General features: G+C 36.1%; 1 protein-coding gene across 1 annotated transcript; it reads left to right on the top strand.

The window, feature by feature from the left end:
* Positions 1–6: 6 nt before the first annotated feature.
* LOC108375805 (protein serrate-like) lies at positions 7–14,128 on the top strand. Its single transcript, XM_017631952.1, has 4 exons — positions 7–33; positions 8,520–8,667; positions 8,786–8,911; positions 13,625–14,128. The coding sequence occupies exons 3-4, from the start codon at positions 8,809–8,811 to the stop codon at positions 13,738–13,740; spliced, it is 219 nt and encodes a 72-aa protein (XP_017487441.1). The 5' UTR covers positions 7–33; positions 8,520–8,667; positions 8,786–8,808; the 3' UTR covers positions 13,741–14,128.
* Positions 14,129–23,995: the final 9,867 nt, after the last annotated feature.

The following is a 23,995-nucleotide window of genomic DNA, read 5'->3' as shown; positions in this document are numbered from 1 at the left end:
TGCCCGCTGGGTTACTCCGGTTCATTATGCGAGGTAAATATGAACATATATTTGCTACGTACTGCTAACATACGATTTCAAAGAGAACAAAAATATACATATATGAAATTTAAATTTAAACATTTCAATGGAAGAGGTGAAAGTGCATATCGATACCTGAGTGGAGATCGACCTATCTCAGCATCCAATTCGAAAACGCCCTATCGCAGGAAACTTTTCAAGGACACCCTACTTCAGATTTTGATTGAAAAAACGTCTTAACTCAGAATTTGGTTGAAGAACGCCATACCTCAGCTGCCGTTTCAAAACCGCCCCTTCTAAGCAAATTTTCAGTGTATTTTCGACTGGGATAAAGCTTTTTTGAACCAAATTCTGAAATAGGGTGTTTCCAATAAAATTCTGAAATAGCGCTTCTTCAATCAAATTCTGAAATAGGGCCTCTTCATTCAAATTCTAAAGTATGGCATTCTTGAAAAGTTTTCTGAGATAAGGCGTTTTCGAACTGGCTGCCGCGATAGGTCGATCTTCCACTCAGGTGACGATATATGCTTAACTGATGAATTAAGCGGAATTTTAATATGTGCAGCCCTGCTAAATACAGTTCAGAAATAAGAGTTTTTCAAAACCCCCTTTGATTGATAGCCATATTTACACAATTCATATAACTTATAAAATATTTTGAATTTAATTTTGTAAACAGTTGTGTATAAGTAAACTAAATTTTACATTTCTAGCAGGTGACAACGCTCTTCAAAATATTTTCAAGCTTTTTTCCGAAACCCCTTGATACCCATATTACATATATTTCTCTTACTTAATATGATTTTTTAAGCAGGTGGCAACTCTCCTATAGTTCAGTTAAGAAACAAAGCTATTCAAAACTATTTCGATTGATACCCAGTTTGTAATAATTGATTTATTTTTTTAATAGTTTCAGTTTAATTTTTTTAAAGGTGACAACTCTTTCAAAAAAGTAAAACCCATTTTACATCTACAGTCCAAGGCTTTTGGTTTGATGCCTCATTTTGGAAAATCCATCGAACGGTGCGGATTTGATGGCATTGATTATTAAATAATTTCAATTTAAGTTTTTAACAGATGGCTACTCTTTTCGAAAAACTTAAACCAGTTTGCATATCTAAAGGTCAAGTGCTTTAATTTGACATCTCATTTCTGAAAATCAAGCAAACGGAGCACATCTTTTGTTCTGGAGAAAAAATCCCTTCGCGTATAATATATGTATATTCCTTTACCTAAAATGATTTTTTAAACAGTTGGCAAACCTTTTAAAGTGAGGCAGCTCATTTCAGAAAATTAAGACGTCNACCTCACTTTGGAAAATCGAACGAACCTTGCGAATATGATGGCATTGTTTATTAAATAATTTGAATTTAATTGTTCAACAGGTGGCAACTCTTTTCCAAAAAATAAGACAAGTTTGCACATCTACAGGCCAAGCGCTTTAATTTGACGCCCTAATTATGAAAATCAAGCGAACGATCTTTTATGCTGAACCAAAAATGCGTACGAAAAAAAGCTTGGCTTCTCCAAGCGGCACATCTATCTAGGTTTGCTTTCCCACCCAAAAATATTTTCACTCAAATAAAACCTCTGTTTCTTGGCACGGAGCTGTGCTGACATTATTGGTGTTGATGATGCTGGATTCTAAGTAAGACTCGTCCTACACTACTTTAAAGCTATAATGGCTAATAATGACGTGGGTACCAACATTGATTACTTGCCACACTCACTAAGCTAGAATTGGTAATGTCATTGCATCCGCCAACAACATCGTGCTGCAAATTGTAGCGCTGCAATTCAGATGAGCGACACGTAATTATTTATTATTCATACTAGCATCAGATTTAAGGAAACAGAGCTTAAGTAAGGTATCCGGTCTAAGCCCCCCGTGTGGTTACGAACGGCACTGAGATGTCCTTTCAATAGCCATATTAGTTTTGTGGTAATATCAAAATTTAAACATGGCATCGTAGATGTAACTTCTCCTCATGCTGTCTAAGGTGGCTCCAAAATCGGCAAAAGGGTTTTTATTTAAAGCTTTTTCCAGGATTCGACGAACTTGGATTCCGGATCACAGAAATAAATTTGAAAAAATCGAGAGAATCAAAAATTGTCTTTGTCACTGCCTGGAACTGGCTAGACTAAGGCGACGGTCTATAGTCCATGGACAAGGTAACTAGTTATCTTTCTGTATAAAGGGTCATAATCAAAATTAACAAAACAGACTCATTTTGCCCTGAGTGTAGCTCCATTCCATTACCATATTTGGGCAGCCACAATAACCTAACTTAACCTTAATCAGGGGCACCGAAAAGCTTTATGAATATATCGATGCTGGTGGTGCTGGTTGGCTGGAGGTATACATTTTTCTGTTGTTGCCCAAATATATTCGCGAAACTAGTGGTCAAAAATTGTAAAACTACGTTGTTGGTTTTTCTCTCTGACGTTAGGGTTTTTCTTGAAAGGACCTGGAAATTTTAAATTTGTGATTAATCCAAAAAAATATGTAATAAAAAACTTAGTGCAATTTAGGATAACAATATGGTTATCATAAAAAGAGAAATTCCACTAGAAATTTGTGGCTATCTCATGTCAGCTATACTGTAGCAGACCCCTTATTTTTTGCATCCATGCCCTGACCATCAAATTTCCTGTACTGCGGTGATGTCAGCCATGTATTTATTTATAGCATCCAATAGTTGGTTGGAAGCACCTTCCCTATACCATTTCCAGACATTTTAGTTGCGTATCCGTAAATCGTAGCCCTTGTTTCGTGCGAGGGCTCATCATCAATTTCCTTTTTTTTGTTATTCTTCTTTTTATATTTATGTACCTTTTTTCCTATTTTTTTAGCTTTTCTGTAACATGTTATTTACCTATCAACACCTTATTCAAACAAAGCTACAAAAAATTAGTTTGGCTAGAAGCACCAAAGTCAGCATGACGCAGCTAAGGTCATACAAATTGCCGATGAAATTGGCACTCCATAACCTAATTGTTAGATAAAATATTTGAAATGTTCAAATGTAATTTATTTCCTGATTTGGTTTCTTTATGATTATGTTTAGTTGCGCATACAATACAATATTCTATGCTTTTAAATAAATTAAAACGCATTAAGCTTAATAAATGAGCCATTGACTTTATCAGAATTTCAGTATGTGTATTGGAATTGTTATGAATTGATGAAAAGAAGTGCCTCACTTAGAGAATTTTGAAAGAAATATGTACGCATTCATGTCAGTCGAGCCAACACTTTTACATACACAAATCAAACTAGATTTATATTTTCTAGCATAACAACGCGATCATAGCTTTTTCTCTTCAGTATGGTGCCCCAAAGCAAACAATATTTTACACTAAGCGCTCCATTCTTGGCGGCTGCTCGGCCTATCGACATATCGAATGACACTGAAAATGTTTAATGTTCCTTTCAATGATTTTGTCTTGCGATGTTTTTTAAGTCATTTAAGTTTTCGTGTTGCGCTCCAACTCTGGGTCGACTAGGCGTTGCGGATCAATGGCTAGCATACGTAATTTTTTTTTTAATTGCCACAGGTAGAGCACCGACGTAAATGGCACAACAAGAGTAACAACGGTAGCTTCAACACCTTTATCGTCTCCTCGATAGATGTTGGTGCGAGTCTGCATATGTACATATGTACGTATCGCACACCAAAGTAGTGTGTCTGTCATTCGATGCTTTAATGCCTTTTAACACTAATCGCATTACGAGCAATCAATTGTGATGAGAATATAAAAATATTTGTAAAAGGTTCACGAACGTATACACATTCATATGTATGTGCATTAGGGTGATCCTTAAAAAATCAAATGAACCAATTTTTTCAGTCTCATCCACTCAATCGGTAATACCACTATCACAGATATCACATATAAATTTTGGCCCCAGTTGGAGTCGGTAAAGGCGTGTCGTACAGGGGTCAAAGGCTAAAAGCCTATATGGAGACTCAAAAAAATTAAAAATATCTTTTTCATTTAACACCCAAAATCGATACTACAAAATTTGAAGATATCACACGTAAATTTTGGTCCAGATTGCAATCGGATAAGACGTTTTCAAAGGGTAATCTGAAGTTTGTCGGGGTCAAAATTTATGTGAGATATCTTCGACTTCGGTAGTATCGATTTTGGGTATGAGATGAAAAAAAAATTTATTTTAATTTTTTGAGTCTCCATAGAGCAATCTGAATTTTACCCCCTGCGACACGCCTTAACCGTCTCCAATCGGGAGAAAAATTTATATGTGGTATCTTCGACTATAGTAACATCAACGTAAAGGTTGATTCTAAGGAAATTTGATGTAAAAATATGCTTCCTACTTATAAGGACCACCCTAATGCACAAACGTATGACTGTAGGGAAGCAAACCAAATAATCAACTTCAAAACAAACACGATGCCATGAAATATTTGTGGCAAGTTTTTTGGGATTTTCTCACGTGTTTGTTACCGGCAGTCAGTTTGCCGGTTCATTATGCCGTTAACATTGTTGTTGCTAGAAGAGTTTATATTTACTCGCGTTTCTTATATCAACTAAATTTGTGACGCTTTTGTTTTGCTTCCAATAGCATTTCTTTAGTTGCACTTTTTAACAAAAAAAAAAAAATACAAAACTGAAACTCATCATTTTCGGGGTGTTAATGAAATGTAGAGATTTATGCGCTTTGAAAGATATTTTATGCTTGTCTGATGAGCTGCTTGGTTCAGGATTAGCTTGAATTTAGCCAATTTATGGTGTGTATCTAGGGCAACATTATTAGCAGGAAATGAATATATATTTTTTTTTTTCATTAATGAAAAATGCGTCACTGACTGAACCTGGAGTATGAATGTAGTATGTAGTAAAAATGTACCAATGGCTCCAAAACTGCCTACGACAATGGGAAAGGCATCTACGGGCATCTACGGGATATGCGATTAGTCTGTGTGCAGAGATTAACCTACGTAGAAATTACCGTAATGAGAAAATTCTAATATTGACTGATAACTAGGCGGCATCAAGGCCCTCTAGTCATTTGCAGTCAACTCTTCCTTGGATCTTGAGTGCATTGATAGGCTTAACATCCTGGCGGAGCACATTTCCATGCAACTGATTTGGATACCAGGTCATTTAGAAGTTGTTGGGAACGAGAAAGCAGACAAGTAGCCAGAACGGCGGCCGCCTGGTCGCCTATAGGGTCTGAGCTTTTCCTGGCGATTGGAGCTAGCACAATCAAGAAAGAGCTCGGTAAGGGGAAGAACAGACTCAGAGATCAACACTGGCGTAACACCGTAGGCTATGCTACGGTGAATGCTTACTGGGAGGCTACAATCTTACAAGGTACAGGGTAATCATAAACCTCCCCTCTCTACATTAAGGATAATAACAGATTTTCTGATGGGACACTATAGACTAAGTGGTCATCTACAAAAGCTAGGGTCGAACGACATATGTCGCTTCTGCAAGTTTATCAAGGAGATTTCCTTGCACCGGTTGCGAGAAGTTGTATGTATATGTTGGCTGAAGTGCTGTGAATAGGTGAAGACACAATAGATTTCTTCGTCGCAGTCCACACCTCTATCTCAATCTATCTATCTACCTATAAGGTGGTACAAAAAGCATGCGAAAAAAAGTAAAGTTGCAATTTAATGCCCTCACCCCCTGAGATAATAATGTTTTGAAAATATATATCCCTATTTTTTCTTTTAGAAATCAAAAAATATTAGTAGGCCGCTCAAATTTTCCCATAGAATAGTACTAAATTGTTTACTTAACCATTTTTTCAATATTAAATATTTTGAGGGTCCCCCATTGTATTTTTTAATTTGAAAAGAAAAAAACAAGGTGTATATTTTTTTCGATACTTTACTTTGTTTGGACCACCTTAATGTATAACCATTAAAGCTTTTGTAAACTGGCTACATAACAAAGTAAATAGTATACATGCATATGAAGGAAAGCAATGGTAATAATATTATTCATTTGTAGGGGGCGTAGCAGCATTTAAATTAGCGCGCCAGCAGAAAAAAATAATATATTGCAAAAAGTATTTATAAATGGACCTATACCTCTATGTGTCCGCATGAAATATTAGTCATCCTTATAAAGGAAAAAAATTATACCTATATAGGTAGGAGATCCTGCGTTAAGGAATAACTTGGAGTTAAGTATAATTATTAGTACACGTTTTTCAAATGGTGCCAACCCGTTTACTTGGTTTAGTGGTTTTATGCAGCAAAGAGCCCCTCTCCTCTGGCTTCAACAGCAGTCTTTAATTTATGAAGAATTTTACCTAAAACTTCTTATATCTTTCAGAAACTTTCACAAGATAATCGAAAATATAGTTTCCGGAAAAACGGATGCATTTCGTTGCACTGCGAGATATTCGCACAACTTCCAGTCCTTATAGTATTCATAACTTCAACGAAAACCGCAGTACGTAGCTCTCAATCCGACCGCTGTGCAGCTGGCCCAGAGTGATTTGAGAGCTACAGAAGTCTGCGTTTCGAAATATCTCGAAATATCCCGATTAGTGGTTAATTAGATTCCAGAAATGTATGTTAATGTATGTATTCAAATGGTTCAGGAAGTTGGTTTTGTATTAATCGTATTTCTACGCAAGAACTTGTATACGCATTTCACGCATTCAATAATGATGGATCGTCGTTGGATTTTTTCTTATTATTTGGCGCTCTAACCGCCTAATCGTTTTTGGCCGAGTCTAAAAAAGCTCGCCATTCGTTTCTCTTCTGCGGCAACTGACGCCAATTGGAAATGCCAAGTGAAGTCAGGTTCCTCTGTTACCACCAGCGGGTTCCGAGTTTAAGACTTTCAGAGATAGAGTGTCGGGGTCCATTGGAACGACATGGTCAAGCCAGCAGGGCGTTGGATTNCCAGCGGGTTCCGAGTTTAAGACTTTCAGAGATAGAGTGTCGGGGTCCATTGGAACGACATGGTCAATCCAGCAGGGCGTTGGATTGCCATGCTGACATTAGGTTTGTATAGTAAGCAATAGCCAGTACTAATTTGTACTGGAACCTGCAAATTTTTACTGGAAAAGCGTATGATAACCCAAAAAATTTGCAAGAGAGCACTGCATCGAGAGCGTAACAACACGGGAGAGCTGCAAATTCTTGCTAGTGAAATTTCTACTAGCAGAAATTAGCTAGCAGAAGAAGAAGAAGAATAAGAGTAAAAAGCCGCCATTTGTTGAATTGGTTCAGCACAAACAAAAGTAAAATGAGTAGAAATCAAAATATTAATGATGTACTGGACTGTATAAGTGCGTGTGTGTAAAGCNTTTACGCTCTATTTTGCTTTTACGCTCTCGCTGCTATGTTTTACTGGAGAAGTTACTATACAAACCGATTATTATCGGTGTTAATGCTTGTTCTTAAGTAAACGAAATTCTCGAAGTTATAACTGCCTACAGTGACGTAGATGTCAAGGCGTGAATGCGCTGATTGTTTGTTTAATGGCAGGAAATCCTTCGTCTTGACCTCGTTGACCGCCAAACTTCGCGGTTCTTCTTACCGATGATATCAATGTCATCGGCGTACGCCAGAAATTGCACACTCTTAAAAAAAATTTTTCCCAATGGGTTCAGTTCTGCAGCTCTTATTATCTTCTCCAACATCAAATTAAAGAAGTCACATGAAAGGGAGTCGCCCTGTCTGAAACCCCCTTTGGTAGCGAACGGCTCGGAGAGACCTTTCTCAATTCTGGCGGAGCTGGTGGTATTGCTCAACGTCATTTTACACAGCCGCATCGGATATAGGCAGTATTTTAGCACTAAACGCTTCGCATTAGCAGATTATCATATAAGCAGCGATAAAATGTGGTAATCGTAAACCGATTTTGCAGAAATTTTCTGTGATCATTTTATCTTGGCATGAAGAAAAGAGAAGGAAAAAATCCATAGATTGGCAAACTTCCACGCCCACTTTATTAGTGGTAGATATGGATCTACCACTATTATCCGATCTTAATATATTTGGTTTTTACATTAGTTTTTCTATGGCTGGTGATAATAAATTTGACCATCTTTCATACACGGTTTTCTCTGGTTACAACTATTTCTTCATTCTTAAGCAAAACTACTGAATGTAACATTTTTTACAAAAAACGGAGCAGGTTTTCGGAAGGTGTTTACACTGTGTGACACCCTCTTTAAAACGTCCGTAAGAAGTTTTATACTCCGCATTTTGAGCAATTGTCAGAGCAATCGCCATACCCTACATGCTCTCAAACCCGTAAATATTGGTAATGAGTTGCATAAGGGATTGTAGTGATTAAGTTTTAAGCCGTCAAATACTAATTTATATAAACATGTTCCTAAATTTACTACCGTCATCATCTTAAGAGCAAGTCATCCCAATTTGCCAATGTTATGGTGCTTATGTCAATATTAAAATTTAGTTTATTTGTAATGATCAAAACTACAAGCTCCCATAACCACACTGTTCGAACTAAATTATTATCGTTATTACTTATAGGAGGCCAAAGATCATTGCACTCCCTCACCCTGTTTGCAGGGTCGTTGTTTGAATACACCTGGCAGTTATTATTGTCACTGTCCGCCAGATCGGGCGGGCAAACACTGCGAGCAAATACGGCCACTGTGCTCACAGCCACTATGCAATGGTAAGTAAGCTTATCTTTATTTATATACGAGCGATTTGTACTTGACATGTATTTGATTATGTTTTAAAAATCTTACACTAATTTTAACTAATCTTATTATTTCCAAACTAATTTACAGAGGGCTGTTTTGTCAATACCACCATGAATACGCTACCATGCAGTGGGCATGGCACATGTGAGATGGGCGATGTGGGCACTTTCTGCAAATGCCATGTCGGTTATACCGGCACCTTCTGTGAGCATAGTAAGTAAAACAAAAAAAAAAACAAAAATAACTAGAACAGCGGGTAGAAGAATCGAATCATTTATAATCACCGCACAGGTAGCGTACGAAAGACTTCAGCAACAAACTTGCGCACAGCATTCGTTATTATTCGTATAATTTTCTTCTATGCAAAATTTTTAAATACTTTTTTATTAAATATAAAGCATCATTAAAAGTTTCATAAGCTTGAACAGCGATAAAATGAATCATCACTCAATCATAAAAAAATCCATATGAGCAAAGAGACAAAAACCCAAAATATTTTCCCACCATTTAAATATATCTACATAGTACATATATACATACATATCGTCGTTTAAAGTACAAAACCTCGTATCGTCATTCTGCAAAACGGCGTAACTGACATTGGCTGCCAAAAATTGGATTGCTCACACAAGCTCTTGGCTCAATCCTTATCCATTCGTCCTGAAATATACTAGCCAGAAATGCGATTGCTTTATAAAAAAGACAACTATTTTGAAATATGATTGTATTTATTCTCTAGAAAATAATTTATGCAACCTCACTTACGCGGTTTTTCATTATCTTGATAAGCGCTTTTGCATTTTGTTGATACGCAGTTTTGTACTTTAAACGACGATATCTATATACGTAGCCGATCAAAAGTAATTTCATCAGAACTTTTGATATGTGTATGTGTGTAGAGCATCAAAATACCTATAACAATGAAAATATACTAACCCAGCAAACATTTGGAGTCATAAATGAGTCTTTAAGGAGTCCTATTTCGGAGCCATTACGCTCATAATGAGCTCATTTAAGAGTCCGATACGAGGGTGTATCCCTTCCTCCGAATGTCGACTTATATGAGCTTAAATTCATATATCAAATGAGCCTCAATATGAGCCATATTGGACTCTTATTGGCCTCATATACGGCTCATTTTGGACTCTTTTAAAACAATTTTTGGCCTCATATAGGAATCATTTCAGACTCTTTTTAAGACTTACCGGCCTCATAAATTACTACAATCGGACTCTTATTTTACGTTATTCTTTGAGTCTTATGGAACTCACTATATTTGCAAAGGCATTCATCAAAAATTCCTTTCAAATAATATACATACATACTTACGTGCATATACACATTCCAACATGCATTAAATAGCAGCAGCTGCAGCTAAATTTTGTTCAATTTTTGTTTTCTAATTATTTTCAATTTCTGTATGAACAAGTTTAGATATAAATTTCAAATCTTTATTGTTTTTATATTCGCACAAGGTGCTGGCTCATAACTTGGATCATATATGAATCCTAAAAGATTCATATAAGAGTAAACAATTTTTTGTTTTTGAAACTCATATTTCTTACCCACCTAGGACTCCTGTCGGACTCATATATTCTGAACGCTCAGAATATGTTTGCGGGGAAAAGTTACTTTAAAAGTACAAATAAACAAACTAGGAGGAATGATCTTGAAAAAAGGCATGATGCTAAAAGAAGCGTTTTAATGAGCTTTGTACCACGATTGTTTATTAGGAAAAATTGAAAAAGTAACAAAGTCTAAGCGGTAGAAGTTATAGCAGCTATTTCGGAGATCACCACATCTCCTCATCAGACCTCTTTTTTCTAGACTTCAGCAGGGATCGAACCTGCGTAATCGATGTTCAAAATCAGAAGCGTTAACCACTGAGCTATGTAGCATCCCGTAAACTCTTGTTGCTAATTCATTTTCCTTATTCAACCAACTACATATCAAGTGCAGCTGATTTGCCGCTATTTAAACTTGACAGCAAATGGATGTATAGAATTGACAACAACAACCACACTAAATAAAAATATTAAAAATACAAGTGTTCTAATGATGCCGTTCTTCAAAAGTTTTCTGTTCACTATACCATACCAGAAAAAAGTGCGAGACTAAAGAATTTTCGCAAGGCAATTTCAATTTTTTTTTTTGTGGAGTCGAGCTCGACTTTTTACATTTTTTTCGATGTTCTTGTATTCGGAAGAAAATATTTTGTTCGAAAATTCATTGACTTCAAGTACTCTACTGTTCAATCAAAGGATGGAATGCAAATGCCTGGAAATCACTTAGAGCTTCAGAAGTAGTCTTGAGCTGAAATAGCAACAAGACTTTTGAAATACGAGTAGAGTTTTGTTATAAAGAGTAGACTGCATCACCAAAAAAGTTGCGGTTTTTGCACCTGGATTACAAAATGTATTGTATTTTAAGACGTCCACCAAAATAGTTCTGAAAAATATTAAGATTTAAGCGAGCTGGACCGATTTGAAAATACCTCCAAAAATGGAGTTTTTTATGAATAAAAACAGTTTCTTAAAGAACTTTTTGAAAAAGTCCCCGCAGATGACAAAACAGATTAGGTTTAAAAAATCTGTATAAAAATATTTTCAACGGAATCGTAATAATGAGGTGTTTGATGCTGTTTTTTATTTTTCAAAGATTGCTTTACGAAAAACTTAAATAACTGAGCCAAAAGTATTCTGATTGTGACTTGTGGGATCTCGGCCAAAATTTCTTAGGCGTTTTATTTATGTGCAAAAAAAGTCATTCGTGTCCCAATTTTTGCAAATACCAGCACATCTTAATTCAACTTTGAATGATGTTCTTTCTCTGTCATTCTTTTAATGAGCTTATTAGCAAAGAAATAAAAAGGGTGAGAAAATACCTCTCCAATGATACCTCACAAGTCTAAATAGGAAGAGTTTAGGTTCAGTTATCAAGTTTTTCTTATAGCAATCTTTGAAAGAAGTTAAAAAACAGCATCAACAATCTCATTTTTACGACTATGTTCAACATTTTTTTTAATTTTTTAAAAATATTTTTATATAAATTATTTAAATTTAAACTGTTTTGTCATTTGAGTGGATTTTTTCTAAAAACATCTTTAAGGAACTATTTTTATTCATAAAAAACTCCATTTTCGGAGGTATTTTCAAATCGGTCCAGCTCGCTTAAATCTTAATATTTTTCCGAAATATTTTGGTGGACGTCTTAAAATATAATAGATTTTATAATTCCAATTCATTTCTCAAACTTTAGACTTTTTCAAGGAAAGGCAGTCATATCCCGACAATTGTTAACATAAATGCTGTCTTCCAAAACATCCAGTTTCAGATTTGATGTATTGTGGAACGATTCTCCGACATCCCTTGTCAAATTTGGTCTGGAGACAAACCAGTTTCGGCGTTGTGCCATCTTCAGAATCATTTTTCGTTCTCATAAACCAATGACTTGATGTAAGTCAAAAGAAAAAATCTAGTGACATTGAATCACACGAAGCGTTCTCCAAATCTTTTCTCCAATATTTAAGTAGATTGTTTAAAGTGCAATAAGATATGTGGCGTCATTCTTTTGGAAAACCATACTTCCATTTTAGGCTCAATTTAACTGAGAGATCCTCAATCATGGCTCTACATCGGTCGCCATTGATGGCAACGTTAAAGTAGTAAGGTCCATCGATTTTCGAAACCGTAAAGCACACCATGGTGCAAACAGTAAGCCTTTTTCGATGTAACGATGCCTAACAATGTATATCTCCTAAGTTTCCTATCTACATACAAAGAAAATTGCAATAAGTCAGTGCACTTTTTTTCAGATCCCAAAAACCCGAAATTTGGCAATATCTCAACAACTTTTCTACTTTTTTGTATTCTTATTTTGTATTCGGATTTAACGGAGAATTTTTCATAAAAACGTATACAAAAATTTTGCGGTTGGCCAACAGCTTCCAAAGAAAATTGTAAAAAAGTGAGTGCACTTTTTTCAGATCTCAAAAGCTCGAAATTCGACTATATCTAAAAAACTGTTCTACTCCCTTACATTTTAATTTCGTATTGCAATTCAGCGAGAAATTTTACATTAGAATACATATAAAAATATTGCTGGTCGGAGATTTTTTTCATTACTGTAAACTTTGAAATCTTAGAAAACAAGCTATCGAAATGAGCCATTTGCAAAAAACAACAAAAATGGTACATTGGTTCAAAAATTCAAATTTTTTTTATTAAAATTTTTTTGCAAAAAAAAATGTTAGGGAAAAATTATAGTTTCCACCAAAAAGTGCAGAAAGAGTTCTAATAGGTCAACAGTTTTTGATTCTCCAACATAAGTGTGACACGAGATAAGAATTTTAAGAAAACTTGTCACTCTAAGAATAAGGGCTGAAATTTGCATGTTTAAACTTGTATAACTTGACAAATAACCGTGGAAGATAAAAATTATTTTACACATGGGTTACTAGTAATCGTAGCAACAATGTGGTGGAGTTTGAACAAAATGCTGGCATAAAATGTTTTTCCTGGTACGCTTGACGAATTTTGCCCCACATGCTATTTATGCGCAAAACGAAAGCAAAGACAAATACATATACTTTTGTAGAAGTTGAAAAAATGTTAATTAAAATTTTTTAANGAATTCCACAACATACGAGTCTCTACAGCAAAACTAAGAAGATGTTGCATGCCGACAAAACGTAGCACCAAACAGTGCAGCCGCCGCAGTGTTGCCCGAAACCCAATTAACTCACAAGCGCTAACTTTTTTTCAACAAGTCTTCTTCAGCAACGCTTAAGTTTTGTTTTGTTTTTCACTTCTTAATTTCGAACTCGGTTCAATACAATGTCCTTGCTTTGCTTGTTATTTTTTATTTGCTTTTCCGTTCCTGATCGACTTACGTTTTTTTTATCTGCTCTTTTCATTCTGCTTGCAGATTTAAATGAGTGCTCGCCAAATCCTTGTCGAAATGGTGGAATTTGCTTGGATGGTGATGGGGATTTTACATGTGAATGCATTTCGGGTTGGACAGGTAAGCAAGCGGATAGTTAACAAAATGGAACGAAGAAGAAGTAAAAACATTAACAAAGTGGAAAAAAGTAACAGCTTTTGCAAAACAAAAAAGCTATACGAGCAATTGGGACTGTGCCGGCTATAATGAGTTGGTATTATGAAAATACATTTTTTTTCTTTTAGGTTTGAATATTCCTACATATGTATGTAGGTATGCTTCTAGAATGACTTTAACAAGTGTAACGCATGTTAAAAGTTTTGAGTGCGGAAAATTGTAATACAATAAAAAGAAAGCGTTCTGTCGGATTATCAGAAAGTAACACGAGTATCTGCTGTGAATGACAGTGATTGGAATACTGATAAGTTCATTAATTAATACCACTGTCCAACAGCGTTTTTGCATCCATGGTATAGTTTCGAAACATCAACGGAGAAAGGTTGTGATTTTGAATCCTCGAAATCACCGACGCGTCCCCTACGGCCTTAACAGCAAACGTCGGGTACATTCTTTTAAGCGGATGTCCGTTTAAGAAAAAAGTTGCCGACTAAAGATATGTATTTTCCCCCCAGAAGCCAAATCTGTGTTAAAAACAAGTATGTACCATTAAAAATAAATGGACTTCCGGTCAGTTAAAACCACTTCTGCACAAAAGTTGACGTCGATAATACAACCAAAACATAAAGCATCCCCAACTCGGGATTCATAGTTTTCCGTTTTCCAACAAAAACATTTACGTCAATTTTAGGAGTTCAGGATGGGTTTAAGCGCAAAAGTCATTTAGAGATTGAAAGAGGCACTTCCAAGAAAAATTTAAAAAAAAGTTGCATAACTTTATGCGCAGAATCCGAATCTGTGGAAAAACGTGTACATCCGAATTAAAAAAATGGACTCCCGGTCAGCTTAACCCATTTTCGGTCGAAGCCGGAAGTCGGAAATAGGACCAAAATAGGGAACATTTCCGACTTAGTAGTTGATATTCTTAAGTTTTCCAATAAAAAAACTATTTTCTTCATTTCAGAAGGGGTAAAGGGGTGGTGTGTAAGCAGCTTTTATTAGCACGCCAATATAAGTACTTAAAAATCGGCATATCTTGAATAAATTCTTCCATTCTCTATTACATTTAACAATTTCCTTGTCCACAATGGGGTCACGAAGGTAAAGATGATGTTTGGCAAGTTAAGACCGCCAAGAAAGTCGAGACTCATTATCACTGCGTTTTTTTCGGAAGATATTTTCTAGCTCTTTCTTGAGAAGGAATCCTAAAGGGATCCCTGTTTGAAGTTTTTGAATTCCTGAAAACTTTAACGTTGCTAAAGTTCCCGAAAGGTATTTTGAAGCTTATTTAACTTTGTGACATTCCCCCTACAAGAAGGTAAGCGTCTGGAGTTCCTCTCTTGTAAAAAATGAATATCCACTATACATCCAAATACAAACGAAGCATACGCCATAAAATATATAAGGCAGTGCCAATTTCTGATAAATAGACTAATTCGGTTCTTCGACTATATAAACACCTCGCCAAATTTTTCTGGCCTCACGCTGATATAAAATATTTTTTTTTATGAAGAGAACATTAAAGCAGCACTAAATTCATGAAAAAATTGGTGTGGAGTTCTAAAATTACAAAATCCGGCTTTACTTTCTGAACTTGAGATAAGTTTAGTTGGATACCAAATCCAAAAAAAAGTATTGTGGGATTGTTTGTACTCCTTTTGTGCAAAGACCTTTGAAACCTTCTTCATTCCTGGAAGCTCATCTAACGCTGCTTTTGGTACTTTTTCCGAAACTGATATACTAAAGTCTTTATCCATCCGAAAAAGAGATGATGTTTTGTGAAAAGCTTTTTCAGGGCAAAAATACACTCGGACGCCTGATGTTGCCTGCTAAGGGGACACCGCTTAGAGGAAAAACTTCGAAGGAGAAATTTGAGGTGCGGTAGGGTGGTAATAGACAATTGCGTCTGGCGCAAAGGGGCGAACACAACCACACCTTAAAGCTAAAAAAGCATCCCCGCTAAAACGGGATCCATCATAGTGGGCGAACTACTCGGTCCTCTAAGTAAAAAGACCTTCGATTTTCAGGGCTATGCGGATGATATTGTCATCCTAATCAAAGGCAGTTTACAAAACACTTTCTGCAGCCTCTATAGAATATGCTGAACATAGTCGCCATTTGTGTGGGAAAAACGGGTTAATCGTAAATCCCATTAAAATCAATATAGTCATTTTCTCTTGGAAAAGTAGAGGGACAAGTTTCTGGAACGGTTCCTTCAAATATAAAAGAAAGATTTTTCTCACTCATGGAATCCGCACCTAGATAGCGCTATTCAAAAGGACAGGCCTTCCCTTCTAACTGGGCCTGCCGAAATCCTAATGGGCATCAAAACTAAACTGGCAATGAAGATGAATTATGTCCATTCTAGCTCATACTGCGTGGAAGAAGGCAGAACTAATGCGATGAGAACAACACCAACTGCGGCTCTCGAGGCGCTTTTTTACCCACCTCCTGTACACATTAAAAACAAATAAGAGACTCTCCTATTTACAGCAAGGCTCATCCCAGGGGATAATGGGGAAGACAAGAGGCTCATACACCTTTATACTCTCAGGGTCATAGAATAAGAAATTCAACTTCACAAACAATGTCAAGGTATTTTTCCCCTATCAGATGAAACTAGGATAACGAGGAACCGAAGCCCCGGAAGTACTGCGAGGTAGATGCCATTAAATTATTTCTAAGGCTGTAAGTAGAAAGTGGGGCAACTAAGAAACACATATACATACACTCTGACAGCAGAAACCGGTTTACCTCATTTGGGTATCTGAACACAGTGGAAATATGGGCAATGAAGTGCCAGATATTCCCGCCAGAAAAGGGGCTAAACAGGGATTATTGGGCTGTACTGGACTAGTATGGAAACTTACAGACAAGCTAAGTCCTTCATCCCGTATGTGACGAGAAGGACGAAGTAATAAGTGTTACAGGCTTTCTTATCTGCCACTGCGGATTATGAAGCACTTGTACAACAAAGGATTTACTAAATCTGACCAGTGTAGGTTGCGCAACGAAAAACAGAAAACAGCAGAGCAAATTATTTGCCACTGGGAAACCCTCGCTAGAGGCAGACATAGGGCACTTCGGCAAAATACGCTATGTTAGTTCTTACTTTAATGCGGTGCGTAAAAAACTACACCAGGTTGGCTCAATCAAGTACAGTTATTTGCCACTACACAAATAAGAGAAGCTATTACCAATAAGTATAAGGAAAGATTTCCAGAAAAGTTATTTGGCTTCCTTTTAAATGTACCTACAGTGGTGTGATTGTAACCAATGTACTTTCAGAATAAAAAAAAAAATCTGAACAAATACAATCATAAGCAGTTTTCCATCATAATTTGTTTCTTCAGTGTAAAAGGGCCTTATTTAACGTTTTTGTTTTTTTTCGGAGTAGTTGTAAAACTTTATAAAATTTTTTTTTTTAGTTACGAATGTTTTGAAAGGAATGGTAATAAACAATGAGTTTAATATACTGACGTAACTAGTAGTTGTTGTTAACTTCTAATTATTAGGTCCTAAGTGAAAAAGCCAACGATATATGTTGTTGTTAATGAGTTAATCCTTTTCTATATTAGGGTAATGATATATACGTTTGTGTAAATATGGACAACCTGTCAACTATACATATACTCGTATCTTTAGAAATAGATTAAACTTAATTTTTTCTCTTGAAAATCATGTAATTTTAAATTACCACTCATAAAATCTTTGATTCTTCTCAAATATTTTCAAAGGAAGTTTAAAGCTTATTAAAATTGAAAAGTATTACATAACTGGCATGGTAACGTGAAAATTTATATTTGTCATAGACTCTTTGTCTAAAAAATCGGTGAATATTTTTATAAAAAAATAATAAGCAAAGCTAGCGATCTCTAGTACATATAATGCTTATTGGCGCACTTTAAAGTTGCTTACTCGATTGAAACCATTTACTAGCATTTCATACTATCTATTTATTGTCACATTCCTTTAAATCTCTTAACCGACTACGATAATAAAAAACAAAAATTATGTTTATAGTTTTCCTTTTGTGATCATTTGAATAAGCGAACGCAAGTAGCCAAATCAGTAGCACCAAAATATTTGATTAATCGAAAATGAAAGGTGGCAATTAATTTTCGCTTCTATAAGCGAAAAATGCATAATATCATTAACTAATTATAATCGTATCAATGATTAAGTATAATCGAATATTGCGAGCATACTCTAAATTGATTATGCAAATTAGTTCTCAAGTTTATGCGAAAACCGAAGCGTTTACGCTTAATTGATTAAAAATTGTCGTGATTTGTCTGAATTAAAATATTTCTTAGCTTTAAGAGCCAAGTCATGGAATTCATAGTGGTGATGGAGTGTTTAAAAAATTAAAATTTCGCCGAATTCAGGCGAAAAAATGCTAAAATGAAGAGGAAAGTATCTGCAATAAAATCAAATTTGTACAAAATTTGGATGTAGATGCGTTTGTTTTTAAATTTCCTCCTAAGGGGCTTATAAGACCATTTTGATGAAATTGTACTTTTGAGATTCGGTTAGGTGGCATGGTTGTCTCCACTATTAGTAGCACACTGAAAATAGAATGCCAAAACTGTGGAAGAGATGAATTTTGGTAGAAAATCATTGCGTTCCCACAGCAAAGTTCTTCAAGCGGCTGATATACATACATACATATATTCCCGAAAATTATCAGAATAAGTCAGTAAGAAGTGAGTCCAAATAAGTTTAAACAGTTATTTCTTATTAGCTGGGCACTTGGGTAAAAGGTGTTAAGATAATTCGACCTCATCATCATCCATGCGGCTGTTGCAGTAAGGGATTGAAAGGATGTTAAATCTTACCGCATGGATTCCAATCGGGCAGCAGTTTAGACTCACACTGTTATCGAGTCCTGTTTAGTTTAAGAGCTCCTTAGACTGTCCCAAACCTGCCGAACTCGCATTTGTCCAAAATAAGGCTGCGTTTTCGGTAAGTGCGTTGACACAAGTAGCGCCCAATTTATGTAAATATCGAACGTTCACATTATCAGGAATAAGGAATTTTTCCTTGCCTTTTACAATTAAAGGTTGAAAAGGCAACATCAAATGGGTATACATATATGGAATCAGAGAAAGCTATATCGTGGACATTCTTAAACGAATATAATCTATCTATTTAGCAGAAAAAAGCCAATTTCCATAAAATCCGTTCCCTGGATATAAATATACTATCCAAAGGCTTTTCCAGAAGTTTGGAGTTCGAGAAATCTAAATTTGCACTTTATTTTTTACAAAAAGCAGCCGCTAGGGCGCGCTATGATGCAAAAACATGCTTTTTGGATCAAAATGCACCCAGCGGCCATTTTTGGCATTTTAGTCAGAGCCACATCAGTTTTAGGCTTTACACGGAAAAAATTTGCAATAATACAACTTATGAGATATTAAGTTCAATTTTTAATTTTTCCGTTTAAAATTGCATAAGATAACTGCAAAAAAAAAATTGAATTAACAAACTTGAATTCTGTAGCTTAGACTCGCTATATTTTGAAATGCAAGTTTAAGTTGCTGAAATTAAAAATATTACTAAAATTTAAAGAAGTAAATCTAAAAATCATGTCAAATCATGTTTTTTCCATAAATCAAAATCTGTTGAAAAATAAAATAAAAATATGCCACTTATTTGCACTTTGCGAAATTATGCGCTTTTGGCAGTTGCATCAAATCATATTTTGTTAATGCCATCAGATCTGCACCATTCGCTCGATTATCAAAAATGAGAACGCGCATTAAATGCCTTGTCCTTTTAATGTGTAATTAAGGTATGATTTTTTAAAAAGAGTTAATTAATTAGTAGAGTAATTAAATTCAATTTATTTAATAAGTTAAATTTCATTTTAATTTTGGGAATTTGGTGACTGAAATACTATGTATAACCATATATATGAGAGTCAGACGAAAGTGGTTTAAGATCATAGCTTACAAATATTTTGAAGAGGGTCGCCTGTTTGCAAATCGAATTTAATTAAATTATGCAAAATTTGTATATATGAAATATTTAAATATTTATATCAAACGAATGAGTGACGGCATCGTATTAGTTATTTTAATGCAGTATGTAGATACATAAATTGCCAATGAATGATATATTTCTTTGCTCCTCTAATATTACTAGACCCTTAAATTTAATTTAGTTTGCTTAACTTATTTTTTGCTAAATATTTTAAATTTGTTCTTTGGTCTGACACTCATGTTATTATACATGTTTCAGTTACCCAAATTCATTAATTAAATTGAATTTAATTGTTTAAAGATGTGGCAACCCTTATGCGTGTAGTTTAGTACTTTCTAAACCAAACGGATGATATTCATATTGTAATATCTAATTCATTTAACTTAATAAATAATTTTAATTCAATTTTTTAACAGGTGGCAACCCTTTTCAAAAAAAAAATAAAACTTTACTGCACATCTACAGACTATCTCCTGTAAACTGACACCTCACTTTTGAAAATGGAATGAACTATATGTACTACATACATATCTACCTATGTAAATGCAACAAGAATACAAATTTCGAACTTTAAACTGCATTTAGAGAGGAAGTATGAAAGGTATCAAAAAAAAAAAAGAAAACATTGCATTTTTGAATTCAGCGTCCTCAAGTTCTCTAAGAAACAAGTTTTCATTTAAATCCTTCCATAATTGTGTGGCGTGGGAATAGGGCTGTTAGATTTCTTGTATCCGAAAACCCCCAGAACGACCCTTTCATGGTAAAAATATTTGCATTCAAATCAAACTTCCTACAAATCGCCATCGGAAAACTGAAAAACACCATAACTTAGCGGCTTCAGCTAGCCAAACCACGAACAAAAGATGCGTCCATTGGGTTGCTATTTTAAAACTTCTCCTGAAAAAGCCCAAAATTTAGCATTAAATTTCCAACTGTTCCTTTCAATGCACCCACTTGCAAGTGCTGCTTCTATGGCGAAAAATTCAGACTTATGTATATACATACTTATATACCAAAACTTGTATATACATACATGCATACATATACATGTGCGTTCAACTATCGATGCCTGATTCCCGGCAGAAATTCGCAACATGCGAAGTGTAAAAAAAGGAAAGGGGATACAAAATATTTTAATTAAAATTTCCTAATCGTGTGTGAAGTGTTTTTATCTTATGTTGGGATCATTCGCCGCCGGATCCGTTTAACCTCATATCGTTTTGTCTCTTCGTCTTTTTTATTCAGTATGTCTGTCCTTTGCAAACTTTTTTGACTCAAACTTTTTCGTTTTTTTTTCGGGTGAGCGCTCCTCTTCTCCTCAACTCCTAAACATATACGTTCACTTCACTTACAAATCCGCTGTCTTGTTGGATTGTGTTAAACCTGAAAGCGAATTAATACGAAACGTAAAGATCGCGTTTCCAATTGCCATTTCGTGTTTGAAACTTTGTATTGCCTGCATGCGCACAAGTCGTTGGTTGGTAGGAGTGCGAATGCAGTGATTTGGTGTTGGAAAAGCCTCTTTCGTACTTCTTGCCAACTTCAGCAGCCGTAAGCGGTTAGCAGTAGCGGCGGTGGCAGGATGTGACAGTGAAATAATAAATTGCATTTCGTTTCTTGTACGCCGATTTGTAGCGCTGATACAAATGCACATGCGTGCATGTTTAACGATCGCTTGCAAATATATATTCTGTAGCTACAAGTGTACGCCAATTGAGATGGTCCCAAATGAGCAGGTCCCTAGCCAGGCCAACTAGCAATCTACATACATACATATGTACATGCATACATAAATAGACACCGATGTGCGATAGTGTCGAAAATTTAGCTGGGATTGCATTGAGAAATAATTTAAGGAATTTGTTCAATTGGCTGCGTACATGGTACATTTACACTGAATTAAATGTAATTTATTTATTTTCTAATAAAAACAAACGCAGTCGGGAGGGAAGAGAATAAAAATTGTGTTCCTCTGAATAAATAGATAGCACTTGCATGTCGTTTGTTTGAATGAAAGTGTTTGCATAAGAAGCTTAATTGAAGGAGCTGCAGAATAGACGAAGTCACTGATTCATCTGTCATTACCAGCACTCACTTCGCGCCTAAGTTTTTAATGATTTTAACACATTCATATATTGGAAGCTTCACAACTAAGGCTACTGAGGAAGAAACAAATGTGCTTCATAGAAAACGATTGCTAAAAGTGGCGAAATCCCACAATTCAAACTACCGTTTTTCGAAGGCAGGATACTATCATTGCTTTCATGGACCATGAATCATGAATCATGGTAGACAGCAAACTTAAATGGAAATTCAACGTCGAAGATTTTAGACGAAAATTCTTTGTAGCATAATGCACTTGCTTGAGAATTTTCTAGGGGAATTGGGGACTAAACCCTAAACGGCGCACAATGGTACTACAGCGACCAAAAATATTAAAACCGGACCAGCGAATTCTGGGAAATCAATCACGCAGATCCATAGCAAAATGCCCGGCTAACCCAAATTAAAAATAAAAATTTGATAAAAATGCATTCTTGCAATCAGGGAACGGGCTTAGAGCAGATACAATGTAAAAAATAAATTTGTAATTTAAATTAATTTTTTTACTAATGCGGATATATATGGGCTTATCTCTAAAACTTTTGATTGTCGACATTTAAAAAAAAAGTTGTGGCACATTCAAGTGGCAGAAGTGGCAATGCATACCCCAAGGACTATAGGCCCACTAGCCTAACTTCCTTTCCCCAAAAGACCGTGGAGAGGTCAATAACAGGGCACATGCTATCAAAGGCACAACACGCTTACAGGAAGTTGGGTAAATACTACACAATGTTGTTGGACGCATAGCGGCGGCTCTTATGAACAGAGAATTCGCAATGTCTGTAAGCAAGCCATTTTAGGCAGATTGACGACAATAGGAATTCATCCCATAATATGGAACTGGAAAAGCAGTATATTGAGCTGCAGAAGTGTATCGGCGCAGTGGGATTGGCATGAGACGACCCAACCGGTTTGCGAAGGTACACCACAAGGGGACGTATTAGATTGATAGATATTCGGCTGAGAAATTCACTGCGACCAGGGGATCTATTGTGCCCTCTTGCTCCTTACAGCACCTCTGTCAATTGTAGCTCCTTAAGGAGATCCATCAGATTGTTAGGTGATGTCGAGGGGGACATATTATTTCCGCTACTTTGGTCGCTGGTGGGCAATAGGATATTTAAGAAAATGTATCATACTGCAGATGATATTTCTGTCATAGTAAGCGGTAAGTGTCTGNATACATCTTTGAGCAACCGAAGTGTTATTAACACAGAAAATACAGATTTGGTACTCTTCACCAGGAGATACTGGGTTCCCAACTTGTCTCAGCTTAGCTGGATGGGGTGACCCTCCAGCTGAAGCAAAGCCCCAAGTGTCTCGGAATAACACTCAATAGCGAGCTGTCGTGGCGCCATTGCGCCTAAATGTGGATCTTTACATCGATAGTCAGGCCGCTGCTCCGTTGCATGAGTAGAACCGTTTGGTTGACAGCAATGGAGCAGAAAACATTTCTTAAAAGACTTGAAATTATATAAAGGCTATCAATGATCAGCAAGACAGGAGCACTCAGGACAACACCAACGTCAAGAACTGCCGCCAGGCTAATTCAGCATTTTCCATGCGGAAGTATTGGCCATAAAGAGAGGCGGTAACCTAGTAAACAAACAGTTGAAACTCTACATCAACAGTCAGGCTGCAATAAAGGCGCTTCTATCGCACAGCTACATGGTGGTACTGACGTAAGTCTGACCTTGGTTTCGTGGGCATACCGGCGTCGTGGGTATCGAAGAGATCCACAGGCTTACCAAAGACAGAGCTCTGTCTGAAACTATGCTGTTAGATGAGGGGCTGATTTCCCCCCCAGGCAATTAAACGGGAGTTCGACATGTCCATGATCCGGCGCAGAAGGCGTGGACTATAACGCAGTGTTCGAATATATCTAGGAACATGTGCGGAGCGTATGACATAAAGGAACTCTCTCCTCAAGAGGGAGGGTGCCAGGCTACTGGTGGGTGTTAGTACGGGATATTTCCTGTTGGTATCCTGTTGTAAGTCTCCTGCTCAGACTGCGAATAAGTATCCTAGGAGCAGGCTTTCTGTCTAGCCTGGAAGCCGCTGACAAGGTAGGGTACATTATGGTTTTCAAGTTTGCCGAAAATCTAGCCAGCTTACCTAACCTAACCTGCACTCATCCAACCGATTTTACCA

This window comes from Rhagoletis zephyria, unplaced genomic scaffold (genome assembly GCF_001687245.7).
Source record: "Rhagoletis zephyria isolate East Lansing unplaced genomic scaffold, Rhagoletis_zephyria_1.1 Rzeph_scaffold_09454, whole genome shotgun sequence".
Classification (NCBI taxonomy): domain Eukaryota; kingdom Metazoa; phylum Arthropoda; class Insecta; order Diptera; family Tephritidae; genus Rhagoletis; species Rhagoletis zephyria.
This window is presented reverse-complemented; position numbering and strand designations above follow the sequence as displayed.

What these genes read in the sequence shown, in the direction of transcription:
- LOC108375805 (XM_017631952.1), top strand. Translation starts at nt 8,809, where the DNA reads ATGAATACGCTACCATGCAGTGGGCATGGCACATGTGAGATGGGCGAT. An exon ending in CGGCACCTTCTGTGAGCATA is followed by an intron (nt 8,912 to 13,624) that starts GTAAGTAAAACA and finishes TTCTGCTTGCAG; the next exon opens with ATTTAAATGAGTGCTCGCCA.